Source organism: Cyprinus carpio, chromosome B7 (assembly GCF_018340385.1).
Source record: "Cyprinus carpio isolate SPL01 chromosome B7, ASM1834038v1, whole genome shotgun sequence".
In the NCBI taxonomy this organism is placed as follows: Eukaryota; Metazoa; Chordata; class Actinopteri; order Cypriniformes; family Cyprinidae; genus Cyprinus; species Cyprinus carpio.
This window is the reverse complement of record NC_056603.1, coordinates 5695534-5720829: the sequence shown is the minus strand read 5'-3', so window position 1 is coordinate 5720829 and position 25296 is coordinate 5695534. Positions and strand designations below refer to the sequence as shown.

At 37.0% G+C, this 25296-nt stretch overlaps 1 protein-coding gene across 1 annotated transcript in view; it reads left to right on the top strand.

The window, feature by feature from the left end:
* LOC109076006 (titin-like) overlaps positions 1 to 19871 on the top strand; it is a 74830-nt gene extending 54959 nt beyond the window's left edge. The window contains exons 3-5 of the mRNA XM_042726801.1: positions 15242 to 15526; positions 19299 to 19589; positions 19738 to 19871. Of these exons, the coding sequence (XP_042582735.1) occupies positions 15242 to 15526; positions 19299 to 19589; positions 19738 to 19865 (704 nt within the window). The 3' untranslated portion in view covers positions 19866 to 19871. The remainder of the gene's footprint in view (positions 1 to 15241; positions 15527 to 19298; positions 19590 to 19737) is intronic.
* Positions 19872 to 25296: the final 5425 nt, after the last annotated feature.

Genomic DNA, 25296 nt, shown 5'->3' with positions numbered 1-25296 from the left:
GAGCGAAAGCAAATGGAAGACAAACCTTTTTTTTTTTTTCTCAGCGTATTAACTTGCACAGATTAATTGTTCACATTAAACTAGTAATGTGTGGTAATAGAGTAAATAAGGTCAATTTTGATTTCATGCAGACTTTAAATCATTTTATGTTTTTGGCTTTCTTCACAGATTTACCCAGATCTACACTGACTGTGACTCCAGACAGTCCTGTATTCACTGGAGAGACAGTCAACCTGAAGTGTGTGATTGAGACTTACAGTTACTGGGGATGGAGAATTGACCAAATATATGACTGGAGATATGAGTGGTATAAAGGCACATACAGCTGTGTAATGTTACAGACGTCTGATCGTTACACTGTAAACACAGACACTCTCACTATCAGAGGAGTAATTACATCTGATCAGGATCAGTACTGGTGTAGAGGACTGATAAGATCAGTCTCAACACCGTCAAGCTCTGCTATTTATCTCTCAGTGAAAGGTGAGTTGAATTTCATTGTCCTTCTGCACTACATGTATGATCACACATCCAATCAAAAGACGTTCTCATTCTCAAATGTTACACTTCATTTGAGGGTTTTGTTGTTGCATATATTGTGAAAACAAGAACAGGTCCTGTGTGAATAGCTCCATAGCAAGTTAAAAGAGAATTAAAAAATTAAACCCTGTATATGATTACAGGAATCTCAAAATGTATTTTAAATTTGAAGTATGAAGTATCATCATAAAAACACAACACTCTAGAAACATGACACAAAGTCTTCAGTCTGATGTATGCGAGCACAGACCTGAACATAATAATGTTTCTGTGGGAACTTCCCGTATTAGTACATTCTTAAAAATAAAGCTTCTTATTGGTTTTGATGGTTCAATGAAGAACCTTTAACATACATGATATCTTTCCATTGAACAAAAGGGTCTTGAGATTATTAAAATGTTCTTCACACTGCAAAATGGTTCTTTTAAGAACTTTTCACTGAAGGGTTGTTTGGGCACCAATATGGCTTTTCTGTTGCATTACTATGACTTATGTCACTTATAAATGGCGACAGGAGCTTTCATGATTGTTTTAAAGGTGACATATCATGAAAATCTGACTTTTCCAGGTTTTAAGTGCTATAATCAGGTCCCCGGAGCATCTACCAACCAAGGGAACGTGAAATAGATTAACCCAGTAACTTTGTTTTGGTAAGCCTTTTTCTGCAAGCATCTGAGAAAACGAGCGCATCTGATTTCGCTCCCTTGGTGAAGTGGCAAAGAGATCTCATAATATTACCTCATAATATTACCTCATAATCTTATAATATTACCGCCCTTTAATCTGTTAGTTTACACCCACAGTAGTGTTGCTTTCGTCAACGAAAATTATGACTAAATATCGTCGTCAATGAACCTTTATCACGTGACAAAAACGAGACGATGACTATAATTAAATGTATAATGCAATATTGTTGACGAATAAAAATGAGACTAAATGTGGTTTACAATATAAAAACTATGCTAAAATGTCTCTTCAATATCGTTGACCAAAATGAGACAAAACGAAATGTTATAACGTTATTTCATCTCGTTTAGTCGTTATTATTATTTTGCAATATTTCTGTTTCCTGTGTCTCACTGCGCAGACGCGACTGATGTCATTTCCTCAAGTCCCACTCGCGGCAGAAGATGACAACAAACCAGGGGGGAAGGAAGTCGACCGGAAGTTGAAGTCGGCCGCGTGCCGCCATCTTGTAGCAGAACTTCACTTGTGTTAGCATCCCATTGACTCCCATTCATTTTGGCGTCACTTTGACAGCGAATAACTTTACATCTGAGGCGTTTAAAGACTCCATTTGTCCATTATTTATTTCTAAAGATACACGACAATGTATAAAAGGGCTCCATTACCTTCTATGTTACATTATGGCCCCGTAGAAACAGTTTTTTGTAAAAAATAGGCTAACAATTGCGTCATAACCACTCGACTCTCTGTCGCACAGTAGAGAAATTACCGTACAGACAGGAAGAGAAGCCCGCAGGCAATCGGGGAGACGTCAAGAGATATGGCGTACTGGCGTTACATTTTAAAATACTATAAAAAATAATTAATCAGAATACTTACTCCTGCTCACTCACGCCAAAGAACTCCCCGCTCAAGCTCGCCGTCTCTGCAAGATTAACCATGGCAGTTTGCACGCACAGCTACTAGAAGGTTTACATCTGTCAGACAGGTTGCTGACGTCATCAAGCTTAGTTTGAGTCTGCGCGTCAGAAACGGAAGTTCTAAAAATCGCTAAAAATGGGCTTCACTTGTCTCAATTGAGTTCCAATGGGGTCGCTGTGTCCATTTCTTTTACTGTCTATGCAACAAACAAAGTTAAGCGGGATTTGTACTTTCGCCTGGCCCCGCTGACTGCGAGCGCTCCTTCCCAAACGGACGAGGCTTTTACACTTGTCACGTTCGCCATTGTACTATTCTTTGAAATGACAGGGGAGCGACGAGGAGTAATTGTCCTCTAAAACCGTCGGGAATCACCGGTGAGAAGTCATTTGCCAGTACAAGTCTTATGATGAATGAGTTGATGAATTAATAATTTCTTTATGTACAAACTTAAAAGAATCTTAAACTATTGGCTGTATTACACATCAAACACAAGACAACTTTAAGCAAATAGTGTATAATTAATATCTAAATTATTCCTAATTCTATTTTATACAATAAAAATAAAATGTACTTAAAATAAGAAGCCTTGGACAAACTATGCAAACATTTTTTTCCAAAAAAGTGTTTTTCATCAAAAAGCACCTGATGGAGTTTGAACTTCACATTAAACTGCTTCTGTTTCACACAAACGCCAACACAGACGTGCATGTTCGGCTTGAATCACCCTGAACCCTTTCAACTCCGCAACCCAAACAATTTGCAAACACACAAAAAATGCAGTTTACTCCGCCACGTGAATAGTTAGCGCGCACTCAAAGCGAACTTCCAGCGACACCGCGATGACGTCATATTTTCCGCGCTCACCCAAGCGAAATTACGGACACATCGAGTATAAATCAGCCTTGACACAGAGAAAGGGAAAGATGGCTGGCCAGCCAGGGTTCGTCTTTGGGAGAAAAATTAGCAGATTATTATTATTATTATTTTTATTTAAATGTAGGCTATGTGTTGTACTTCTAACATTTTTGGTTTGTAAAATAAATGTTGTAAATTCAAATCAGAGAGTCTTCCGTGTCTGGAATGGATGTATTCTTGAGTCTATAAGGTTACAATAATATTATAGATAACCTTGTTTGAAATGGGTTTGCCTAAAGGAAAATTTTGGTTTTGTCTATATTTCTAGGTAAGTTATTTGTACTATATTGACTGGGTTAAATAGAATTGCATTACTAAAAAGAGACCTAAATGTCATCAGTTTTCCTCGACTAAAACTAGACTAGACTAAAAAGAGTATGAACGTGACTAAAACTAATAAAAACTAAAATGACAGCTTCACACAAAGACTAGACTAAGACTAAAATTAAAACAGCCCGCCAAAAACAACACTAACCCACAGCGTAAACTTGAAAGTTTGAGCAAAACGTGCTAACTGTTCTGTCTTCGGCTGCACAGACGAGCACAGAACACTAGCCTCAGAGGAGACAACAGAGCAGTGTATTTATCGATTTATTTACTTTGTATTGCTACTGCCACACAGATCTGAAATAAATGTGATTTATTTCAAAACAGTTTACCTTCACAGACATAACCGACTGTTTTTGTAACTCATTTGTTTTTATCGTAAACTTGTGTGTGAATAAGAACTTAGTTTAGTAGCCTACTCACATGCTGTGACAGCCGCTTTCTGTCCGTGTGCTTCTGATGTGTGCTCTCAGAAAACCTTATATCAGAAGTTTAAACTCATATGGTTTAAAACGCATGATTTCAGCCTGATAAACATGATAATCAGAACCAAAACAGATGTTTTTAGCAGGTATGAGCTGTAAGGGCACAGCTCTATTCTGGAAAAGGGGGCGGGGAGCAACCGCTCATTTGCATTTAAAGAGACAGGCTCAAAAAAACAGCGTGTACCTACTTCCACTCAAAATAAGCATTTTCAAAATGATATTATAAATGGTCTGTGGAGTGTTTTGAGCTGAAACTTCAGAGACACATTCTGGGGACACCTGGAGACTTATATTACATATTTTGAAAAGGGGTATAATATATCTCCTTTAAGAAACCAGTCCAGTAACCTATGTTCTATATTTCAGCTCTTCTACCTTTATACAATAGTTTTGTGAGAAACAGCCCAAAGTTTCTGATGTAATTTAGTCCATTATCATTCTCCCTTCATAGCAGTCAGAAAATATTATCCTGCATGCATTGGTCACTAGTGAATTAAAAGCTTGAAAATGTGAAATTTCTGCCATTTTCTTTACGTGTTTTCAGAGGATTTACATTTCCGTGATAAGACACAAAGCACCATGCAGGGTGTTCTGAACAATCACCAAAGGTGTTATTTCCCACATAGCAAATGGACTTGGCCCAAATGTGGCCTCAAGCTGGCACTGCTGGCCTCCTGTCGGCAATGGCATGGACCCTTTCAGCCAGAGCTGGGCCATGTGTGGCAATGACGGCAGGGCGGGGATCCGGCAAACAATATGAGGGCCGATTGTTGGTGGGAGGAGTGTGGCCCAGATCAGTCCAGTGATATGTGACCCAAATCAGGCTATAATCTGGCAGAGTATTATGTGACCCATGAAAAACAAGATAAATACAATATTGCATGATAATGGTTAAATGATCACATACATTTTAATGAAGTGTAGTATTGTTAAAATGTAGTCTTTGAAATGGCAAGTCAAAACAGAATAAAACATTATCATTTCAAAATTAAGCAAATCAGTCAAGTGCATTAAACTGCACTTAATTATAATTTTATTAAATTTTGTATTATTATTCAAAAAACAAAAAATATCATAAAACCTACATGAAGAGAGAGAGTGAGAGAGAGAGAGAGAGAGAGAGAGAGAGAGAGAGAGAGAGAGATAATTTAGCCATTATCATGTAATATTAATTTGGTTTACCATGGGGTACACACTGATCTATAATAGAGAGTGGGGGCACATCATTTTTATTAGTATGCTGTCATGCACAAGCATTAAATAAAATGATCATGAAAGTATATTATTTATTATTTAAATCCTCTTTATCCATGTGATGCTTGGTGTGAGGAACAGATCCAAATTCAAACCATTAATCTGTGATATGTATCTCCTTCCTCTGTAGCTATAGTAATAATTAAAAAAATTACCATTAAGAAGTTTTACGGCCGCAATCTCAAACGCTCATTGGCTCTCGCTGGTTTCATCATAGATTGTGACATGGCGTGTTTCCGGTGATGCGTGTTTTGAATGATGCATCTTGACGGAGTGGCTCGGGATAGTATTTCCAGAGTTTAACAACTTATATGCCCTGCTCCTCGCACTACTATTATATTCTGCCAGAGAGAAGTGCAACTGCAATGCTGGATTACTGTGGTACTGCTCTTTAACACATCTGCAATAAACTATTATGATTAAGTTACACGTGTCTATCTGTTACGTTTCTCTTATAGACTGTATACTTTATACACTCACTCTTTATTGGTTGATTTGTTCTTTATTAAAAAAAAATATATATATATATAGAAAAATCAATGCAATATATATACTTATAGCACAGTTACATGATTTGTGGGTTTTAAGTCTGATTGAAAATGATGTTTGATTGGTTCAGACTCATGACATTGAGTATCAGCTCTGAATATTCACAGCTGGATTGGTGCGCTTTACAACAATACCACACTTGTGCTGAGGGGGAGCAGGAGCACCAGTTGTCAAGTAATGAGCAGAAAAATACTGAAAACTTTAGAAAGCACACAAATAAAGGCATTTTAAGATGTTTAATTGCTATGTGGAGTAGAGGGCTGCATTGGGTTTGGGCTCCCGCGGGACCCAAAGCAAATCTCGCAGGAGTGTGCGGTTTTACCTTTGCTGCGGGCGGGAGTGGACGGTCAGAACATTTCGCGGGAGACCCGCGGGCAGCGATAGGCAACTCCGGTCCTGGAGGGCCACTATCCTGCAGAGTTTAGCTTCAGCCCTCATAAAAACTCACCTGCCTGTATCTATCTAGTAATCCCGAAAACACTGATTGCCTTGTTCAGGTGTGTTTAATTAGGGTTGGAGCTAAACTCTGCAGGACAGTGGCCCTCCAGGACCAGAGTTGCCTATCCCTGCCCGCGGGGAACGGTGGTGTGTAGTAGAAATGGAGTCAACACAAGAAGTTGAGAAGAAAATTAAAGCTGCTGTTTACTTGACAAAAGCAAAGCAAGGCAAGTCAGACATCTGGAAACAATTCTCATTTGTCACTAAAAAAAAAATGGGAAAAAGCGATTTCCTGTCCTCAAAATTCACACGTTTTATTTTGAGCATTCCGCATCTAGTGCGCCATCAGATTGGGCATTTAGTGTGTATGGGCGGATCTTGGAAGAAAGACGGACAAGTCTGGGACCGCAGTCAGTCAGCAATATACTTTTCCTTCATAGTAATATGGAGTAAGCAAAGCAATAAGGCCCAGTGATCAAATTCATTTGTTTGTTAACTCTTATTATTATTATTATTATTATTATTGCAATAACCTGTTAAGCAAGCTATTGTAAATGTGAAATCTGTAAGATTTTTTAGAAGCATTCTATTTTGTTTTATTTATTTCGTTTTGTATTTATTTTGTTAGAATTATATCTAGCGTATTTTCAAAGTTCTCTGTGTTTATTTATTTAATGGTAAAGTTATTTCCTAGTTAATCGTTTGGTGCATGTATGCAGTATGCCTAGCCGTTAGTTGCGGTTTTGTTTTAACGGTTAATGTTTTATAACGCTTATAAAAAAAAACAACAAAAAAAAACAAAACAATGTTTTTGTCATGTGTGGTGCTTTGGTTTAGCATTGGTTACTTCATATTATTTAAATGCAATCATGTTTAAAATATTTTATTCTGGGTGTTAACTTAAACGAATACTTAGTCTTAGTAGGCTACCTATTTGTGTACATTTTTCATAAGCTCTGAGATAAAGTCCGCGTGAGCGAGCAGGAGTGGACACAAACATTGCGGGAGCCGGGGGGGCCTGGTTATACATTCAGTGGGAGCGGGCGGGTGCGGGTTTAAGAAAACAGTCCCGCGCAGGGCTCTAATGTGGAGCACTGGGATCACTAGACGAGAGTTTAATGAACTCATTTTTGTGAAAACCTCTTTTCACTTGTTTTACTTGTATACATAATCCAAAAAACAAAAACAAAAAAACTGACTTTCTGACTAGTTCACTGAAAGAGCTCTGTCTTCTTTCTTCACAGATTCACCCAGATCTACGCTGACTGTGACTCCAGACAGTCCTGTATTCACTGGAGAGACAGTCACTCTGAAGTGTGTGATTGAGACTCACAGTAACTGGAGATATGAGTGGAGTAAAGACAGTGTAATGTTACAGACGTCTGATCGTTACACTGTAAACAGAGACACTCTCACTATCAGAGGAGTAATTACATCTGATCAGGGTCAGTACTGGTGTAGAGGACAGGGAGATAAAAGACCAAACTCATCACAATCAAGATCTGTTTCTCTCTCAGTGAAGGGTGAGTTGAATTTCATTGTTCTTCTGTACTACAGTAAATGTTGTCTTTTGCAAAGTTTGCTGCTTAAGCTGTTGTGGTGTTCATTCACATTGTTTCTTGATTATTGTGAAAAGTGATCAGATGTACAGGTCCTTCTCAAAAAATTAGCATATTGTGAAAAAGTTCATTATTTTCCATAATGTAATGATAAAAATTAAACTTTCATATATTTTAGATTCATTGCACACCAACTGAAATATTTCAGGTCTTTTATTGTTTTTAATACTGATGATTTTGGCATACAGCTCATGAAAACCCAAAATTCCTATCTCAAAAAAATTAGCATATCATGAAAAGGTTCTCTAAACGAGCTATTAACCTAATCATCTGAATCAACTAATTAACTCTAAACAACACCTGCAAAAGATTCCTGAGGCTTTTAAAAAACTCCCAGCCTGGTTCATTACTCAAAACCGCAATCATGGGTAAGACTGCCGACCTGACTGCTGTCCAGAAGGCCATCATTGACACCCTCAAGCGAGAGGGTAAGACACAGAAAGAAATTTCTGAACGAATAGGCTGTTCCCAGAGTGCTGTATCAAGGCACCTCAGTGGGAAGTCTGTGGGAAGGAAAAAGTGTGGCAAAAAACGCTGCACAACGAGAAGAGGTGACCGGACCCCTGAGGAAGATTGTGGAGAAGGACCGATTCCAGACCTTGGGGGACCTGCGGAAGCAGTGGACTGAGTCTGGAGTAGAAACATCCAGAGCCACCGTGCACAGGCGTGTGCTTTTGAACCAGACACAGCGGCAGAAGCGCCTGACCTGGGCTACAGAGAAGCAGCACTGGACTGTTGCTCAGTGGTCCAAAGTACTTTTTTTCGGATGAAAGCAAATTTTGCATGTCATTCGGAAATCAAGGTGCCAGAGTCTGGAGGAAGACTGGGGAGAAGGAAATGCCAAAATGGCCTGAAGTCCAGTGTCAAGTACCCACAGTCAGTGATGGTCTGGGGTGCCATGTCAGCTGCTGGTGTTGGTCCACTGTGTTTTATCAAGGGCAGGGTCAATGCAGCTAGCTATCAGGAGATTTTGGAGCACTTCATGCTTCCATCTGCTGAAAAAACTTTATGGAGATGAAGATTTCGTTTTTCAGCACGACCTGGCACCTGCTCACAGTGCCAAAAACCACTGGTAAATGGTTTACTGACCATGGTATTACTGTGCTCAATTGGCCTGCCAACTCTCCTGACCTGAACCCCATAGAGAATCTGTGGGATATTGTGAAGAGAAAAGTTGAGAGACGCAAGATCCAACCACTCTGGATGAGCTTAAGGCCGCTATCGAAGCATCCTGGGCCTCCATAACACCTCAGCAGTGCCACAGGCTGATTGCCTCCATGCCACGCCGCATTGAAGCAGTCATTTCTGCAAAAGGATTCCCGACCAACTATTGAGTGCATAACTGAACATAATTATTTGAAGGTTGACTTTTTTTGTATTAAAAACACTTTTCTTTTATTGGTCGGATGAAATATGCTAATTTTTTAATTTTTCATGAGCTGTATGCCAAAATCATCAGTATTAAAACAATAAAAGACCTGAAATATTTCAGTTGGTGTGCAATGAATCTAAAATATATTATAAAAATATAAAATTTAATTTTTATCATTACATTATGGAAAATAATGAACTTTTTCACAATATGCTAATTTTTGGAGAAGGACCTGTATTTTAAATAATTGCCGAAAGCTTAATTGGCCAAAAAAAAAAAAAAAAAAAAAAACACATTTGACAAAATGGCCTCACATGCACGCAAATTGTTACAAAGAATATTGCACCTCAGTGTTAATTTTGGCAGGCATTTTTGATTTAGTCTTGGTCTTTATCTTGAGACAAAAATGCTTAATAGTCTTAGTCACATTTTAGTCATTTGAGTCTTTCATAGTTGTAGTCGAAGAAAAATCATTGCATTTTTGTCAACTTTTAGTCAATAGTTTTAGCCGAACTGCAGTTACCAAAATTTATCTTGGTAGTTATTCACTCTAAAAAAAAAAAAATTGCTATATAGCACTAAAAGAGGTTATTTGGCTCATAATAACAGGGGAACCACTTTTAGTGCTATTTAGCACCTATTTTTACAGGTGTTATATAGCACTTTGTCTATATAGAACCATAAGAGATGCTATATAGCACTTTATTGCTTCAACAAAAATTATGCTCAATGCTGGCTCTTTGGCTTTTTATCATAGGGGAACCTCTTTTGGTACTATATAGCACATATTCTTAAAGATAAGAAGGGTAATAGCACATTTGTCAAAATGTGTTACACAGAAACATTAGAGGTGTCATATTTGACTACTATAGATGAGCCAATATGCTTCTAAATGACACTTTTACTTAAGATGAATAACAATTTTTTTTACAGAGTTGCAGGTTTTAAGAGTCAAATTCCTGTACTAAATGCTTAGAAACAAAGTACATCCTAAAAACCTTTCAATTTATTTCTTTCAGCAGCAAATAAAATGAGTGCTGACAAGCCAGGGAATATACGTATACAACATCACAATATACAATATACTGCGGAGTTGTTGTTTTATACACCTACAAAATAATGCAACAAGCTTGAAATATTTACATTTTTGAAGAAGAGAGAATCCCAGTTTACATATATATATATATATATATACATACACACACACACACACACACACACACACACACACACACCACACACACACACACACACACACACACACACACACACACGTAGCCCGTGTAATCAGGTAACTTTTTCCCCTATGGTCTTAGGCCTACATTTAGTTCTTTAGTTTATTTGGAAAATCTAGTCTTTTTAAGATTAATAGTGAGTGAGTGAAATTACTGAAAATTAATAATACACAACCATGTGCAAACTAAGCTGTACACTCTGATGTACTGCAGTATCTTTCACTCTTTCACTCTCAGCAGTGTACAAACATTTCTGCACGTCCTTCAGGATTTAAAAAACAATAAACTGCAAATAGAGCTGGAAGAGGCCCAGAAATAGAGAAAATACTGACTTACAATGACAGGAAGCAGTGTAAATCTGTGAATGAATGTTCCGTGTAGGGACACTGTGTAGGGACCATGTCAGTCAGAGCACAGCTCATTCATGGAGCTCTTTTCTAACAAGCTCATGATCTGAATACAGTGTGTTAAATAAGAGAGATGTGCAAAACATGCGAGGGACGGGTCGCCAGGATTAGAACTGAGAACCGCTGCTTTAGGATACTGGATTCCAAACACAAAATATGCACACAGGAGGAGTCCCAGTGCTGTCAAGATGTCCTTGTTTCCTGTGATTAACTGTCCATCCAATGCAAGCACAATGTGGTCATATTGCACAAGATGACCCTCCCTACAGCCTTTAAGCACCATCTTAGGTGTTGTGATGGGCTGCCTTGTAAAAAAAATAATAATAAGAATATATATATATATTTTTTTTTATTCACTCAATATAGAAAGTTGTTGGGATGGGCTTGAGGGAGAGGGGATAATAGCATTTATTTGCAAGGCAAACCTTATGAGTTACACTACTTTTAACTACTGTCATACAACTGCATGATTTTTCTGTTATTCCAGCATGAACCATCTGCAACAACATAAGAGGAATAATTTACTCAAAAATTTAATTCCAAACCCATATAACTCCCTTTTGATGAACACAGAACACATTCTTAAAAAAGCACCAACAAAAACTTGTTAAAAGTAGATTATGTAAGTCATTTGTCATATCTTATGAGGTTTTTAACTCACTCAATATAGAAAGGTGTTGGGATAGGCTGGTCTGAGAATGGCCCTGGGGGAGAGGGGATAATAGTATTTATCTGCAAGGCAAACCTTATGAGTTAAATTACTTTTACCTACTGTCATACAACTGCTCGAATACTTTTGGCCATGAACTGAAAAAGAACAAAAATTATCTTCAGTTTGATAGCATAGTTTGTGTAGAGCAACAAACAAAAAATCTAAAGTTGCTTTGAAATCATCTGAATAACAAAATGTGCAATAAGTGTAGAGCTTTGATTAGATTGTGTTTCACACACTGTAGTCAAACATCAGCCCCAGGTCCTCCTTGAACAGAGCAGGCAAGAGCAGAAGAGCTGCTTCCAACTGAAGGCCTTTAAACAAAATAACCTCATTAGATTAACATAACATGGTGGATGCTTTTACCAATTTGTTTGTTTGTTTGTTTTACATCCATTACTGTCTGTTAAAACAAATACATGCAGGAAAGAAGACAGGTATGATCTCAGGCAGAGAGGTAGGGTGTCCGTCAGCGGTACAATGAAAATCTTAGCAGTAATGATTTAATTACCTTTTATCAGTCTGTCATCTTCAGTCATCAATCATGCACCTGAAATTCTCCTTCAGGGGACTCCGCAAAACTTGAAGGACTCGGGTGTCATTACAGAGTGCTGTGTGAGAATTTGGTTGGTCCACATCAACACTGGCGTGGTCTCACAGATCCCAAAGGAGCTTATGTTGAGAGGAAGGCAGAGGAAAGACACACATTAAAATTTAGTAATAACACATACAATTAAATAAGGAGGCAATTAACACACTACTGTACTAAGCATTTTGGCCAGTATGAAACACAGGTACTAAGAGAGAGTTTCCTCTGTGCTATATTTGGACACAAAATTTGTCCGATAGTATTTTATCAGCACCATTCTTTCTTTGAGGAGCTCTACGTTTGGTCGAAGATTCTCGGGTTCCTCCTTCATTACACACTGATGTTCCCTGATGCTTTGTTCATTTTCTCCAGCATCAACCTATTGGGGTAGTTAAATAGTAAAAAATTGGGGCTGCCAATAAAATGTATAAAAAAAAAATGAATAAATACAGTCTTTAGAAAATCTTTAGTCGAGGGCAGCCCTACTAGAAAGAGCCCAGACTAATTATTATTAGGCAAATAACTAAAATTAATGATCAAAAAGTTACACATGACAATCAATAATCTTAAATATGGAAATGTGGCTTACCCTTGTCTGTTGTATGTGTCCTAAAAACATTAACAAGGGCTCTTTTCATCCAACTTGACAATGTACTGATGATCTTATACTCAAACAAATTTCCTTTTGATTTTTCAGTTATTCCAGCATGAATCATCTGCAAAATCATTAGAGGAATAATTTACTCAAAAATGTAATTCCAAACCCATTTAACTCACTTTTAATGAACACAAAACACATTCTTAAAAAAAAGAACCAACAAAAACTTGTTAAAAGTAGCTTATGTAAGTCATTTGTCATATCTTATGAGGTGACAAAATCACTTTTTAATTTTTTTTTTAAGCTCACTCAATATAGAACGTTTGAGTATACTGTAAAGAGTTATTTCAAATGAATATTTGAAAATAGGTCCCAAATCCAGTAAATCAACACATCAAAATAACTTAACTTACAAGGTTCATGATATATGATTGTAACAAAGCAAAACGTGTGTAGTCATGGGAAGGAGGAGGCGGGAGCTGGCAAAAATTTTAAATAAAACTTTAATAACAAAATAAACACAAAATATCGCGACAGCCCCTCACGGAGGACTGCCGCGCACAAACACAAACTAAAATCCAGGCCTGGTCCTCTCTCCTCCTTCACTGTCGTTACTCCTCCTCGTATCCCTCCGGAGCTCCACGGTGGGACTCGAGACCGGTGAGTGGTGCAGGTGACACTCAATTTCAATTACTCCAACGGCCTCGCTCTGTTCCCACGGCTCTCGGCCCCGTCCCACTCATCACAATGATATGATATTTGGTCACAAGACATGCATGTTTACAATGGTTTGATTTGTCAGTATGATGCTACAAAAAGCATTGTAAATGAGGTATAACACTTAACATTAATTTAGGTATCTTGTTGATAATTGTAACCTCTTTCCTGCTCGCATTGTGAATCAAAGCAAAAGTCTCTCTGAGAAAAATTTTGTAGCGCACATCACATGATGTCTTTGTAAAACAATATAAGTATTGTTATAAATACGTGTTTTGTGAATGAGGTAACATTAAATCACTTACTTTTGGTGTTTTCCAAAAAGTAACATCTTCTCAGTCTTCTCAGTATCACGAGTCAAAGAAAATTATGTCCATGAGAAAGGTTTAGGACTGCACAGCACAAAAATATCATTATAAAATAATATAACGTCATAAAATACATGTGTAAATGAGACTAAACACTTACTCTCAGTATTCGCTCTGTTAAAACATCCGTGTCTGCACCGCGAGTCAAGGGAAATGTCGTCTGAGTGAAAAGTTTTGGCCCATTTAAACGCACACGACTTGTAAGTTAAAAATCACTATAAATCAATATGTTATAAAATATATATTGTAAATGAGATAATACACTTACTTTCAGTGTTCCTGTTAAAAAGCAACCTCCTCGTCAGCTTTGCGCCGCGAGTCCAATGTGATGTTACAAAATTAATAATGTGTGAATAACATAAATCCATAGACTGTATAAAAACATAAATCACTTAATCTCTGCATTTTCCGTCCTCCTATGTTCTGCCTCCCGATTCGCGGGTCGAAGAAAATGGCAACTGTGAGAAAAGTTTTCAGCCCATTTAGCTGCGCAAAGTACATAAATGTCCTGGATGTAACACCTTCTTGTTTAATGGCGCATAACTCCTTAAAGTGGAAATGAAGCAGTCAGTCTAGTTTGCATTATTTAGAAAAACAACTTCCATTTAAATTAGAAAAAAAAAAAAATACAGGTGCTGGTCATATAATTAGAATATCATCAAAAAGTTGATTTATTTCACTAATTCCATTCAAAAAGTGAAACTTGTATATTATATTCATTCATTACACACAGACTGATATATTTCAAATGTTTATTTCTTTTCATTTTGATTATAACTGACAACTAAGAAAAATCCCAAATTCAGTATCTCAGAAAATTTGAATATTACTTAAGACCAATACAAAGAAAGGATTTTTAGAAATTTTGGTCAACTGAAAAGTATGAACATGTAGAGCACTCAATACTTAGTTGGGGCTCCTTTTGCCTGAATTAGTGCAGCAATGCGGCGTGGCATGGAGTCGATCAGTCTGTGGCACTGCTCAGGTGTTATGAGAGCCCAGGTTGCTCTGATAGTGGCCTTCAGCTCTTCTGCATTCTTGGGTCTAGCATATCGCATCTTCCTCTTCACAATACCCCACAGATTTTCTATGGGGTTAAGGTCAGGCGAGTTTGCTGGCCAATTAAGAACAGGGATACCATGGTCCTTAGGTACTGGTAGTGTGGCGATTTGGAAGAAATCCATACCAGCTTTTCACTTTTTCTAATGGGCGGAAATCAATGAGGAAATTGAATATAAAAGAGAGCTAGAAACGGAAGAGGAGGGCAAGTAAAAATAAAACACACGTGTAGGTTACACTCAGTGGGAGCGGGCGGGTTCGGTTTTAAGAAAACAGTCCCGCGCAGGGCTCTAATGTGGAGCACTGGGATCACTAGACAAGAGTTTAATGAACTCATTTTTGTGAAAACCTCTTTTCACTTGTTTCACTTGTTCACATAATCCAAAAAAAAAAAAAACCCAGACTTTCTGACTAGTTCACTGAAAGAGCTCTGTCTTCTTTCTTCACAGATTCACCCAGATCTACACTGACTGTGACTCCAGACAGTCCTGTATTCACTGGAGAGACAGTCACTCTGAAGTGTGTGATTGAGACTCACAGTGACTGGAGATATAAGTGGTATAAAGGCAGATACAGTATAATGTTACAGTCATCTGATCGTTACACTGAAAACAGAGACACTCTCACTATCAGAGGAGTAATTACATCTGATCAGGGTCAGTACTGGTGTAGAGGACTGAGAGATGAGAGACCAAACTCATCACAATCAAGCTCTGTTTCTCTCTCAGTGAAGGGTGAGTTGAATTTCATTGTTCTTCTGTACTACAGTAAATGTTGTCTTTTGCAAAGTTTGCTGCTTAAGCTGTTGTGGTGTTCATTCATAGTTTTAGCCAAACTGCAGTTACCAAAATTTATCTTGGTAGCTATTCACTCTAAAAAAAAAAATTGCTATATAGCACTAAAAGAGGTTATTTGGCTCATAATAACAGGGGAACCACTTTTAGTGCTATTTAGCACCTATTTTTTACAGGTGTTATATAGCACTTTGTCTATGTAGAACCATAAGAGATGCTATATAGCACTTTATTGCTTCAACAAAAATTATGCTCAATGCTGGCTCTTTGGCTTTTTATCATAGGGGAACCTCTTTTGGTACTATATAGCACATATTCTTAAAGATAAGAAGGGTAATAGCACATTGTCAAAATGTGTTACACAGAAACATTAGAGGTGTCATATTTGACTACTATAGATGAGCCAATATGCTTCTAAATGACACTTTTACTTAAGATGAATAACAATTTTTTTTATACCAAGTTGCAGGTTTTAAGAGTCAAATTCCTGTACTAAATGCTTAGAAACAAAGTACATCCTCAAAACCTTTTAATTTATTTCTTTCAGCAGCAAATAAAATGAGTGCTGACAAGCCAGGGAATATACATATACAACATTACAATATACAATATACTGCGGAGTTGTTGTTTTATACATCTACAAAATAATGCAACAAGCTTGAAATATTTACATTTTTGAAGAAGAGAGAATCCCGGTTTACATATATATATATATATATATACATATATATATATATATATATATATATATATATATATATATATATACACACACACACACACACACACACACACACAAACGCTTGTTCACTCTCAGCAGTGTACAAACATTTCTGCACGTCCTTCAGGATTTAAAAAACAATAAACAGCAAATAGAGCTGGAAGAGGCCCAGAAATAGAGAAAATACTGACTTACAATGACAGGAAGCAGTGTAAATCTGTGAATGAATGTTCCGTGTAGGGACACTGTGTAGGGACCATGTCAGTCAGAGCACAGCTCATTCGTGGAGCTCTTTTCTAACAAGCTCATGATCTGAATACAGTGTGTTAAATAAGAGAGACGTGCAAAACATGCAAGGGACGGGTCGCCAGAATTAGAACTGAGAACCGCTGCTTTAGGATACTGGATTCCAAACACAAAATATGCACACAGGAGGAGTCCCAGTGCTGTCAAGATGTCCTTGTTCTCCTGTGATTAACTGTCCATCCAACGCAAGCACAATGTGGTCATATTGCACAAGATGACCCTCCCTACAGCCTTTAAGCACCATCTTAGGTGTTGTGATGGGCTGCCTTGTAAAAAAAAAAAAATATATATATATATATATATATATATATATATATATATATATATATTATATATATATATATATATAAAATATATAAAATATATATATATTTTTTTTTTTTTTTTTTTTTTTTTTTTTTTACTCACTCAAGATAGAAAGTCGTTGGGATGGGCTTGAGGGAGAGGGGATAAATAGCATTTATTTGCAAGGCAAACCTTATGAGTTACACTACTTTTAACTACTGTCATACAACTGCATGATTTTTTTTTCTGTTATTCCAGCATGAACCATCTGCAACAACATAAGAGGAATAATTTACTCAAAAATTTAATTCCAAACCCATATAACTCCCTTTTGATGAACACAGAACACATTCTTAAAAAAGCACCAACAAAAACTTGTTAAAAGTAGATTATGTAAGTCATTTGTCATATCTTATGAGGTTTTTAACTCACTCAATATAGAAAGGTGTTGGGATAGGCTGGTCTGAGAATGGCCCTGGGGGAGAGGGGGATAATAGTATTTATCTGCAAGGCAAACCTTATGAGTAAAATTACTTTTACCTACTGTCATACAACTGCTCGAATACTTTTGGCCATGAACTGAAAAAGAACAAAAATTATCTTCAGTTTGATAGCATAGTTTGTGTAGAGCAACAAACAAAAAAACTAAAGTTGCTTTGAAATCATCTGAATAACAAAATGTGCAATAAGTGTAGAGCTTTGATTAGATTGTGTTTCACACACTGTAGTCTACTGTTCATGGCTCACCTCAACTTCAAACATCAGCCCCAGGTCCTCCTACAAAACAGCAAACAACAGAAGAACAGCTTCCAACAAAAGAACTCCAAAAAAAAAAATAACCTCATTAGATTAACATAACATGGTGGATGCTTTTACCAATTTGTTTGTTTGTTTGTTTTACATCCATTACTGTCTGTAAAACAGATACATGCAGGAAAGAAGACAGGTATGATCTCAGGCAGAGAGGTAGGGTGTCAGTCAGTGGTACAATGAAAATCTTAGCAGTAATGATTTAATTACCTTTTATCAGTCTGTCATCTTCAGTCATCAATCATGCACCTGAAATTCTCCTTCAGGGGACTGGAGAAGAATAATGTGTGAATAACATAAATCCATAGACTGTATAAAAACAAAAATCACTTAATCTCTGCATTTTCCGTCCTCCTATGTTCTGCCTCCCGATTCGCGGGTCAAAGAAAATGGCAACTGTGAGAAAAGTTTCAGCCCATTTAGCTGCGCAAAGTACATAAATGTCCTGGATGTAACACCTTCTTGTTTAATGGGGAATAACTCCTTAAAGTGTAAATGAAGCAGTCAGTCAAGTTCGCATTATTTAGAAAAACAACTTCCATTTAAATAAAATGTGAGGGGGGCACAACAATACAATCCTTCTTATTGTACCCATTTGGCCAGCAGCGGCCCTAGTGAAAACCAAATTATTTGTGTGTTAAAATAACATTTGTGTGTTCAAAATGTAAAGAAATGCATATATTACTGCACTGACCATTGGAGGCAACCAACCCCCTTGACGTCACACGTGGTGGTACTGCAAGATGGCGGCGCCCTTGCTCCAAAAGCTATAACAAAACATAATTTTTTTCTTTAAAATGGTTACATTAATCACGTTTGTTATATATATTTTAATCAAAGTGGAAATCACTTTACTAAATAATGTTAAGTTGTGTGTGTGACCGTAATACTTGTCATAAGGTTAATACCTAATGACATGATATATTAAAAAATAGATGTCATATCACAGCTGCCGATCATTCATGGATGTTGTAAATATTGAGTAATTTCATGGCTGATGACATATAAGCATGATTTATTACAAACAGATGTCATATCACGTCATAACAACAGCTGTGACCATTAATTGGACAAAAGGTCAAAGCCATGTGAGTGGGCAGGTGGGGGAGGGGTGAAGGTCAAAAGGTCAAAGTCATCAATCAAAAATTTTGATGTTTGGTGGTACTTTCAAATAAACCAATTCGTACATATTACATATTCTCAGAATATGTAATCTGTATGAAACTTGCATTCAGTTTATCAGTGAATTATTAAAATGTTAATGCAGTCTCCTTACAGATTTTCCCTATCACATTCATAATCATTACTTCTGCTGTGCGCTGTGGCAAGCTTTATGCATGTGCTTAAGCATTTATTAGGCTATGTATGCAATTAAAGGCTCATTACAATTATTTAAATGGTTTATTAATAAAAGTGTGATTAGTCAACTAATGCTTCAAATGAATGACTACTAGTTGACCAGAAAAATCCTTAGTCAAGGGCAACTCTAATGTAAAGTTTGAGACTTTACATTAGATTAAAAAGATTAAAATATCACTTCATTGTATACATATTTCATATCTGGTATTTATCTGGTTTTATATTTTACAGATTTACCCAGATCTTCACTGACTGTGACTCCAGACAGTCCTGTATTCACTGGAGAGACAGTCACTCTGACCTGTGTGATTGAGACTCACAGTAACTGGAGATATGAGTGGTTTAAAGACACATACAGCAGTGTAATGTTACAGTCGTCTGATCGTTACACTGTAAACAGAGACACTCTCAGTATTAAAGCACTGAATGAGTCTGATCAGGATCAGTACTGGTGTAGAGGACAGAGAGATGGAAGACCAAACTCATCACAGGACAGTGACCGAATACATCTGTCTGTTAATGGTGAGTTAATACTGTGATAAATATTTGCCTGTTGTTCAAAATGACATACTCATAAAAATTGGGGTTCCCCAAGAAACTTTTTGAAAGCCTTCAGGAGATCTGCAGTGCTGCTCAATAAGTGCTGTTTTTTTTTTGTTGTTTTTTTCAGTGTCACATTCAGGTCAGATTTCTGTTTCCAGCATCCTCAGTTTTCTTCTGGCAGCTTGTCCGTATCTGCTGTCGACAGTCGTGCTGCTGTTCAAATGTTACAGAGCGAGAGGTAACACTTCTGTCTGATCCGTCTCTCTCCTCTGACTGTCTTTTCTGTGAACCATTCACATTCACTGACAGACAGGCCTTTACTCTTTGTCTTTTTTTTGTTATAAATCAATATTAACAACAGATGGTGCTCATTCATACGCAGTAGCTGCAGTGGAAGCAAAACAAAAGTGTCAAACTGAATTGTGAAAGTGAATGCTGTGTGTGTGTGTGTGTGTGTGTGTGTGTGTGTGTGTGTGTGTGTGTGTGTGTCACAGTTACATCTACTGAAGACCAAAGCCAGTACGCTGTAACAGAGGAACAAACTTCAACCTGATTTCATCCATTCTTCAAACTGCATGCAGAGTCACAGGATGCTGGAGTCTCAGGCTGAAGGAAACTCACAAGACTAACAGACACACATTCACACTCTCACACATGCAGACAATTTAGTGTTTCTAATTTTCCTGGGGCCTCATGTATAAAACTTTACGTAGATTTCCTCCTAAATGTGTGTGTACTCACAAAAGCGAGATTTTGTGTATGTACAAAAGTTTTTAGATTTATAAATCTTGTGTAAACCAGAACCTGCAAAAATTACCTTTGTAATATCCAGTCAGCGGAAGATTGTAAGTACATGAAACTCCACCCCGTCTCCTCCCTGAAATAGCCATATATGGAGTTTACAATGCCTAGTTTTGATATTCATAACATAATCTGCATATCATTTCCATGCATATTCCATCCACATGACACCATTTTTATCACAGTAAAGGATAAAGGATACAACACAGATAATATGAGATATGTACTATAAATGCATTTTGAGATGATCACATTGCTATTCAAATTTATGCAATTTTACCTATAAAGTAAACATATATTTCACAATGTTTATAGCCTATATTTTAATGGAAAGCCATTTTTTTGCAGTGTAAATAACTGTCTGAATCACCGAGTCAATAACAAAACATATTGAAAATAAAACATGCATATCTTACAGTTTCCTTCTAATTCTATCTTTTAAATATGGTGTTTGTCACAATATTGGGAAGAGCATGAAAGGGGTTATCATAAGTCTGCTGTCTGTGTGTGACACACCTGTGAACAGAGGATCTAGAGTACTGTCATCAAACCCGTTCAAACCAGACAATGGACTGTTTGATCAATGAGTGCATCCTTGTGTCTGTCGTTGCGTCTATGTTCCAGAGCCATCAGACGAATCAAGTTCACATCAGTAATCATTATTCACACAAAACTATTCTCTCAGAACATGAGTTTTGCTATTTAGGACACAATTTAGAGCAGAATTGTCATGTGCCAAGCAATCCTCCCTGTGATTAAAACATTAAATCCCAAACCACAGGAAAACTGTTCGAAAGCAGCACATCCACTGCAAATATTCATATAAAATAATGTAATTTCTGGATAATTTCATGAAATTGCAGTGCTTATCTTCATTATTGAGAGTGTCATATTTAATCTAAATGTGTGTCAAATGTAAAACAGACTTTAAAATCATTCTGTTTCCTTCAGTATTTCACTCCCTCCAGTAAAAGAGTGTGTACACATGGTCTAGTGTCTGTACGGTGCACACATATTTACATCTAGTTTATTTTTATGAATCCCGATATGTTTGTGGAAAATTGCATACATCAGTTTATACATCAGGCCTCTGTACTGTAGAAACCAAACCAACACACGGAGAACACAAACTCCACACAGAAAGGCCTCCTGCTCGTCCTCTACTCCAGAAAGAGTTTTTAATTTGTCAGTCAGTTCCACTATAAACTATTGAAAGTTGTTCTTTAAAGACTTTCAGGGAACAAACAAAACTGTTAAATAAAAATCAGTCCATTTTACTGCAGTTGATAAGTTCTTCTACAGGCTCACGGATGAGAAATGTTCAAACTAATGGCATTTCAGCCCAGAGATGATTTATTCAGTTTTAACCTGATTGTCAATAAAAGCTGAGACAGAGACATCAATAATATCTGATACATTAACATTTTATTGAATGTGAGGAACAAGTTTGTGACAAGTGGGGTGGGTGGAGACCTGCGCCACTCACCGGTCTAGAGTCCCATGGAGGAGCTCCGGAAGGATAAAGGGAGGAGCGACGAATGTGTAAGATGAGAGAGGACCAGGCCTGGGTTTTATTTTGTGTTTGTGCGCGGCAGTCGTCCGTGAGGGGCTGTCGCGCTATTTTGTGTTTATTTTGTAATTAAAGTTTCATTTAAATGTTTGCTGGTTCCTGCCTCCTTCTTCCCATGATTATGAAGTTTTTATTGCATTACAAGGTTCATTATGACACTTAAAGTGAACAGACCTCCACCGATAAGACTGAGCAGACCTTGTTTCAAATAAAACTATCAACAGTTATGTGATGTCAAATAACATCTTCACATGTTTTTAGTTTATGATGCATTTTTTTTCTTTTTTTAGAATAAATGTTTTTGTTTAGACAAAATATAAATAATAACCTTCTGTCTTCTGTCATCTGACTGATATTATACTTTAACAAATAAAAGGGCTTTATGCTTTTACCGGACTGAACCGACTTTATCTGTTTATCCAAACATAACTGTATTTTTTATTTTTTTTTTTCTCAGATAATCATTTGCATGTATTGCATTACATGTTTTGAAACTAAATATAAACTATTAAATCTCATCTTACTAAGACTGAGTGACAACTGATATTTATATCATTTTATTCACAAATCAAGACTTCACCAAATGGGACAAACACCCAATAGAGACTCTGCAGAGCAGAATACTGTAAAAATATTCTTTGTGTACAACGAAAAACTCCACACAATGCCTGCAGAGCAGAATTAGGGCTGTACCCACTAATAATTAAAATAAAAAAGCCATTAAATTCCATGCACACCTAAAAACAGAGGTGGAAAGAGTACAAAAATATTCTACTCAAGTAAAAGTACCATTACATTAATAATATTTTACTTCAGTACAAGTAAAAATACCAGTCTAAAAATCTACTCAAATAAAAGTAAAAAGTAGCTCATTTAAAATTTACTCAGAGTAAAAATTACTTAGTTACATTTTAACAGTGGGAGGCAAAAAAATATGACCAAGGGTGTCAGACTCAGTTCCTGGAGGGCCACAGTCCTGCACAGTTTAGATATAACCCTAATTAAACACATCTGATAAATACAATATAATCATTCAGGATCATTTTAAAAACAAATGGTATGTTTTCTAGATCAACACCACAACTAAACTCTGCAGGGCTGCGGCCCTCCAGGAACTGAGTTTGACACCCAGGCCTATAAATCTCAAACGAGTTGTTTTTAATGAAAGGAATCAGTTATTTAGAATAATAAGACATTTTGGCTGTTACCAGGAAAATCAGTATCAACAAACTCATCTTTTCAATGCAGAGGAAATGCAGAAGCTTCATCGGAAGTGGCATTTAGATGTATTTACATACTGTTTAGTGTAGGACAAGAATGCATTTAACCTGCAGTTACAAATGCATGAATAATGTTTTGATATGCAAGACATAAAATGTTGAATACTCATTTGAAATGATAAGAAATTATTTAAAAAAAAAAATCAAAAGATACTTTAGATGTGAAATTAAAATGGCCAGTATGTGTCAGCAAGTTCCTGTTAATAAGTGAATCATTGCGATTGAACCGAATCATTTAAACGGTTGATTCATTCAGGAACGAAACACTGTTATGTTGCTCATAGACACAAAACTGTGCTTTGGTGGCTGTGTTTGGAATTATTTTTTGTTGTAGAAATAGAGCAAAAACAGGCAATATCTTCATTTTAACCACCAGTGCAACGATGCAGTTATTTAGCTTACCTCTACACATGCTTGCGAAGTGTTGATGTCTTGTCGAGATTTTATAAGCTGCTAGTTTGGTGTCCCTAGGCAAGCACAGCTTGCACAGCTTACACTGCATAATAAAGCATAAATATGGCCAGGGGTTCACTTCATTTCCTTCGAGTTCAACCTCAGAATATGACGGTTTTCAGCGGGGTCTGCACCACTAACGCCTGTTTTGTCCGTCCGCATCTTTCTTGTGATTTTAGTGCCAGTTTGTTCTCCTGCCCATTATTTACTGCAGTAGTTTCGAGCGATTTTTTTAATTTTTTACTCAGTAATTAATGTGTTTTAAAATGTAGTGAAGTACAATACTTCAAACAAAATATACTTAAGTAAAAGTTAAATTACAGATTAAAAAAATTATTTAAAAAATTACTTTAAAAAGTAGAAGTACACAAAAAAGCTATTCAATTACAGTAACGCGAGTAAATGTAATTCGTTACTTTCCACCTCTGCCTAAAAAGCAGTCATACTGAGACCCTCCACCATAAAGCCTTAAACTACCAAGAACTGAACCCAGAGAAAACAGAGAATATAAATTGGCAGACCCTAAACTCAGAAAAGTCCTGACCATGTCCAGACTCAGTGAGCATAACCTCACTATAGAGACAGACAGACACAGACAGACCTGCTGCCAGAAGAAGAAGACAGATTGGTGTCCACACTGCACACACAACATGAAGTGGAAACACAACTGCACTTTTTAACAACATGCCCTAATTCTACACAGATTAAGGGGAAACATTCTTCCCCCAATCCACAAACCAGCACAAAGACTTCAAGCAGACACAACAAAAGGACAAAACTGCGGTACATTCTGGAGAAACCTCAACAAGCTGTAACACTGCTGCAAGGTACGTCAAGTCCTGCCATGATAAAAGAACAAGCAGCAGAACAGAAGCACAAGTCACAGCCGGAAGAAAACACTGTACAACACACACACACTGACATGACATCATCCAGTCCTTCTCCTGTCTCTTTATTTGAGTTTTTATTAGTACTTTCTTTTTACTGTATACAGATATATAAACTCTGTATGCTATATACTTCTATTCTTATGTATATTTGTGTTAAATGTTTATTTCAATGTTCTATGCTTTGGAAAATGTAAAAACACTTTTCTTCGCCATGCTAATAAAGCTTCTTGAATCTCAGCTCCATCACACGGTCTTTATTCACTGCTCTGTGCTAATTTCAGAAGAGAAGACGGCGGTCTGTGATTGCGTGTCTCCATTGACCAACCCACAGAATGATTTTGTAACCCAGTGGCAATACAGGGTTAAAATTACTTTACAATTGTATTAAAATAGTGTAATATCCCTTTAAGGAAAAAAACAGCCAAAATAGTGTAATATCCCTTAGGAAGAAATCAGCCAATCAGGAGTGATAGTTCCTCCCCTAGCTGAACATGATTGACAGGAGACGAGGCAAATTGCGTGATTCAACCATGCGCGCGAGTATGTGAGAGAAAGAGAGAAGACGAACACGATTGATGGCGACGGGAAACGAGAGGGAAATTTACAGATATAAAGTTAACAGAGTGATAAAAGTGAGTGTATTAGCAAGCTAAAGAACCAACACAGAAGACAGAATAAGGAGGAGCAACCGA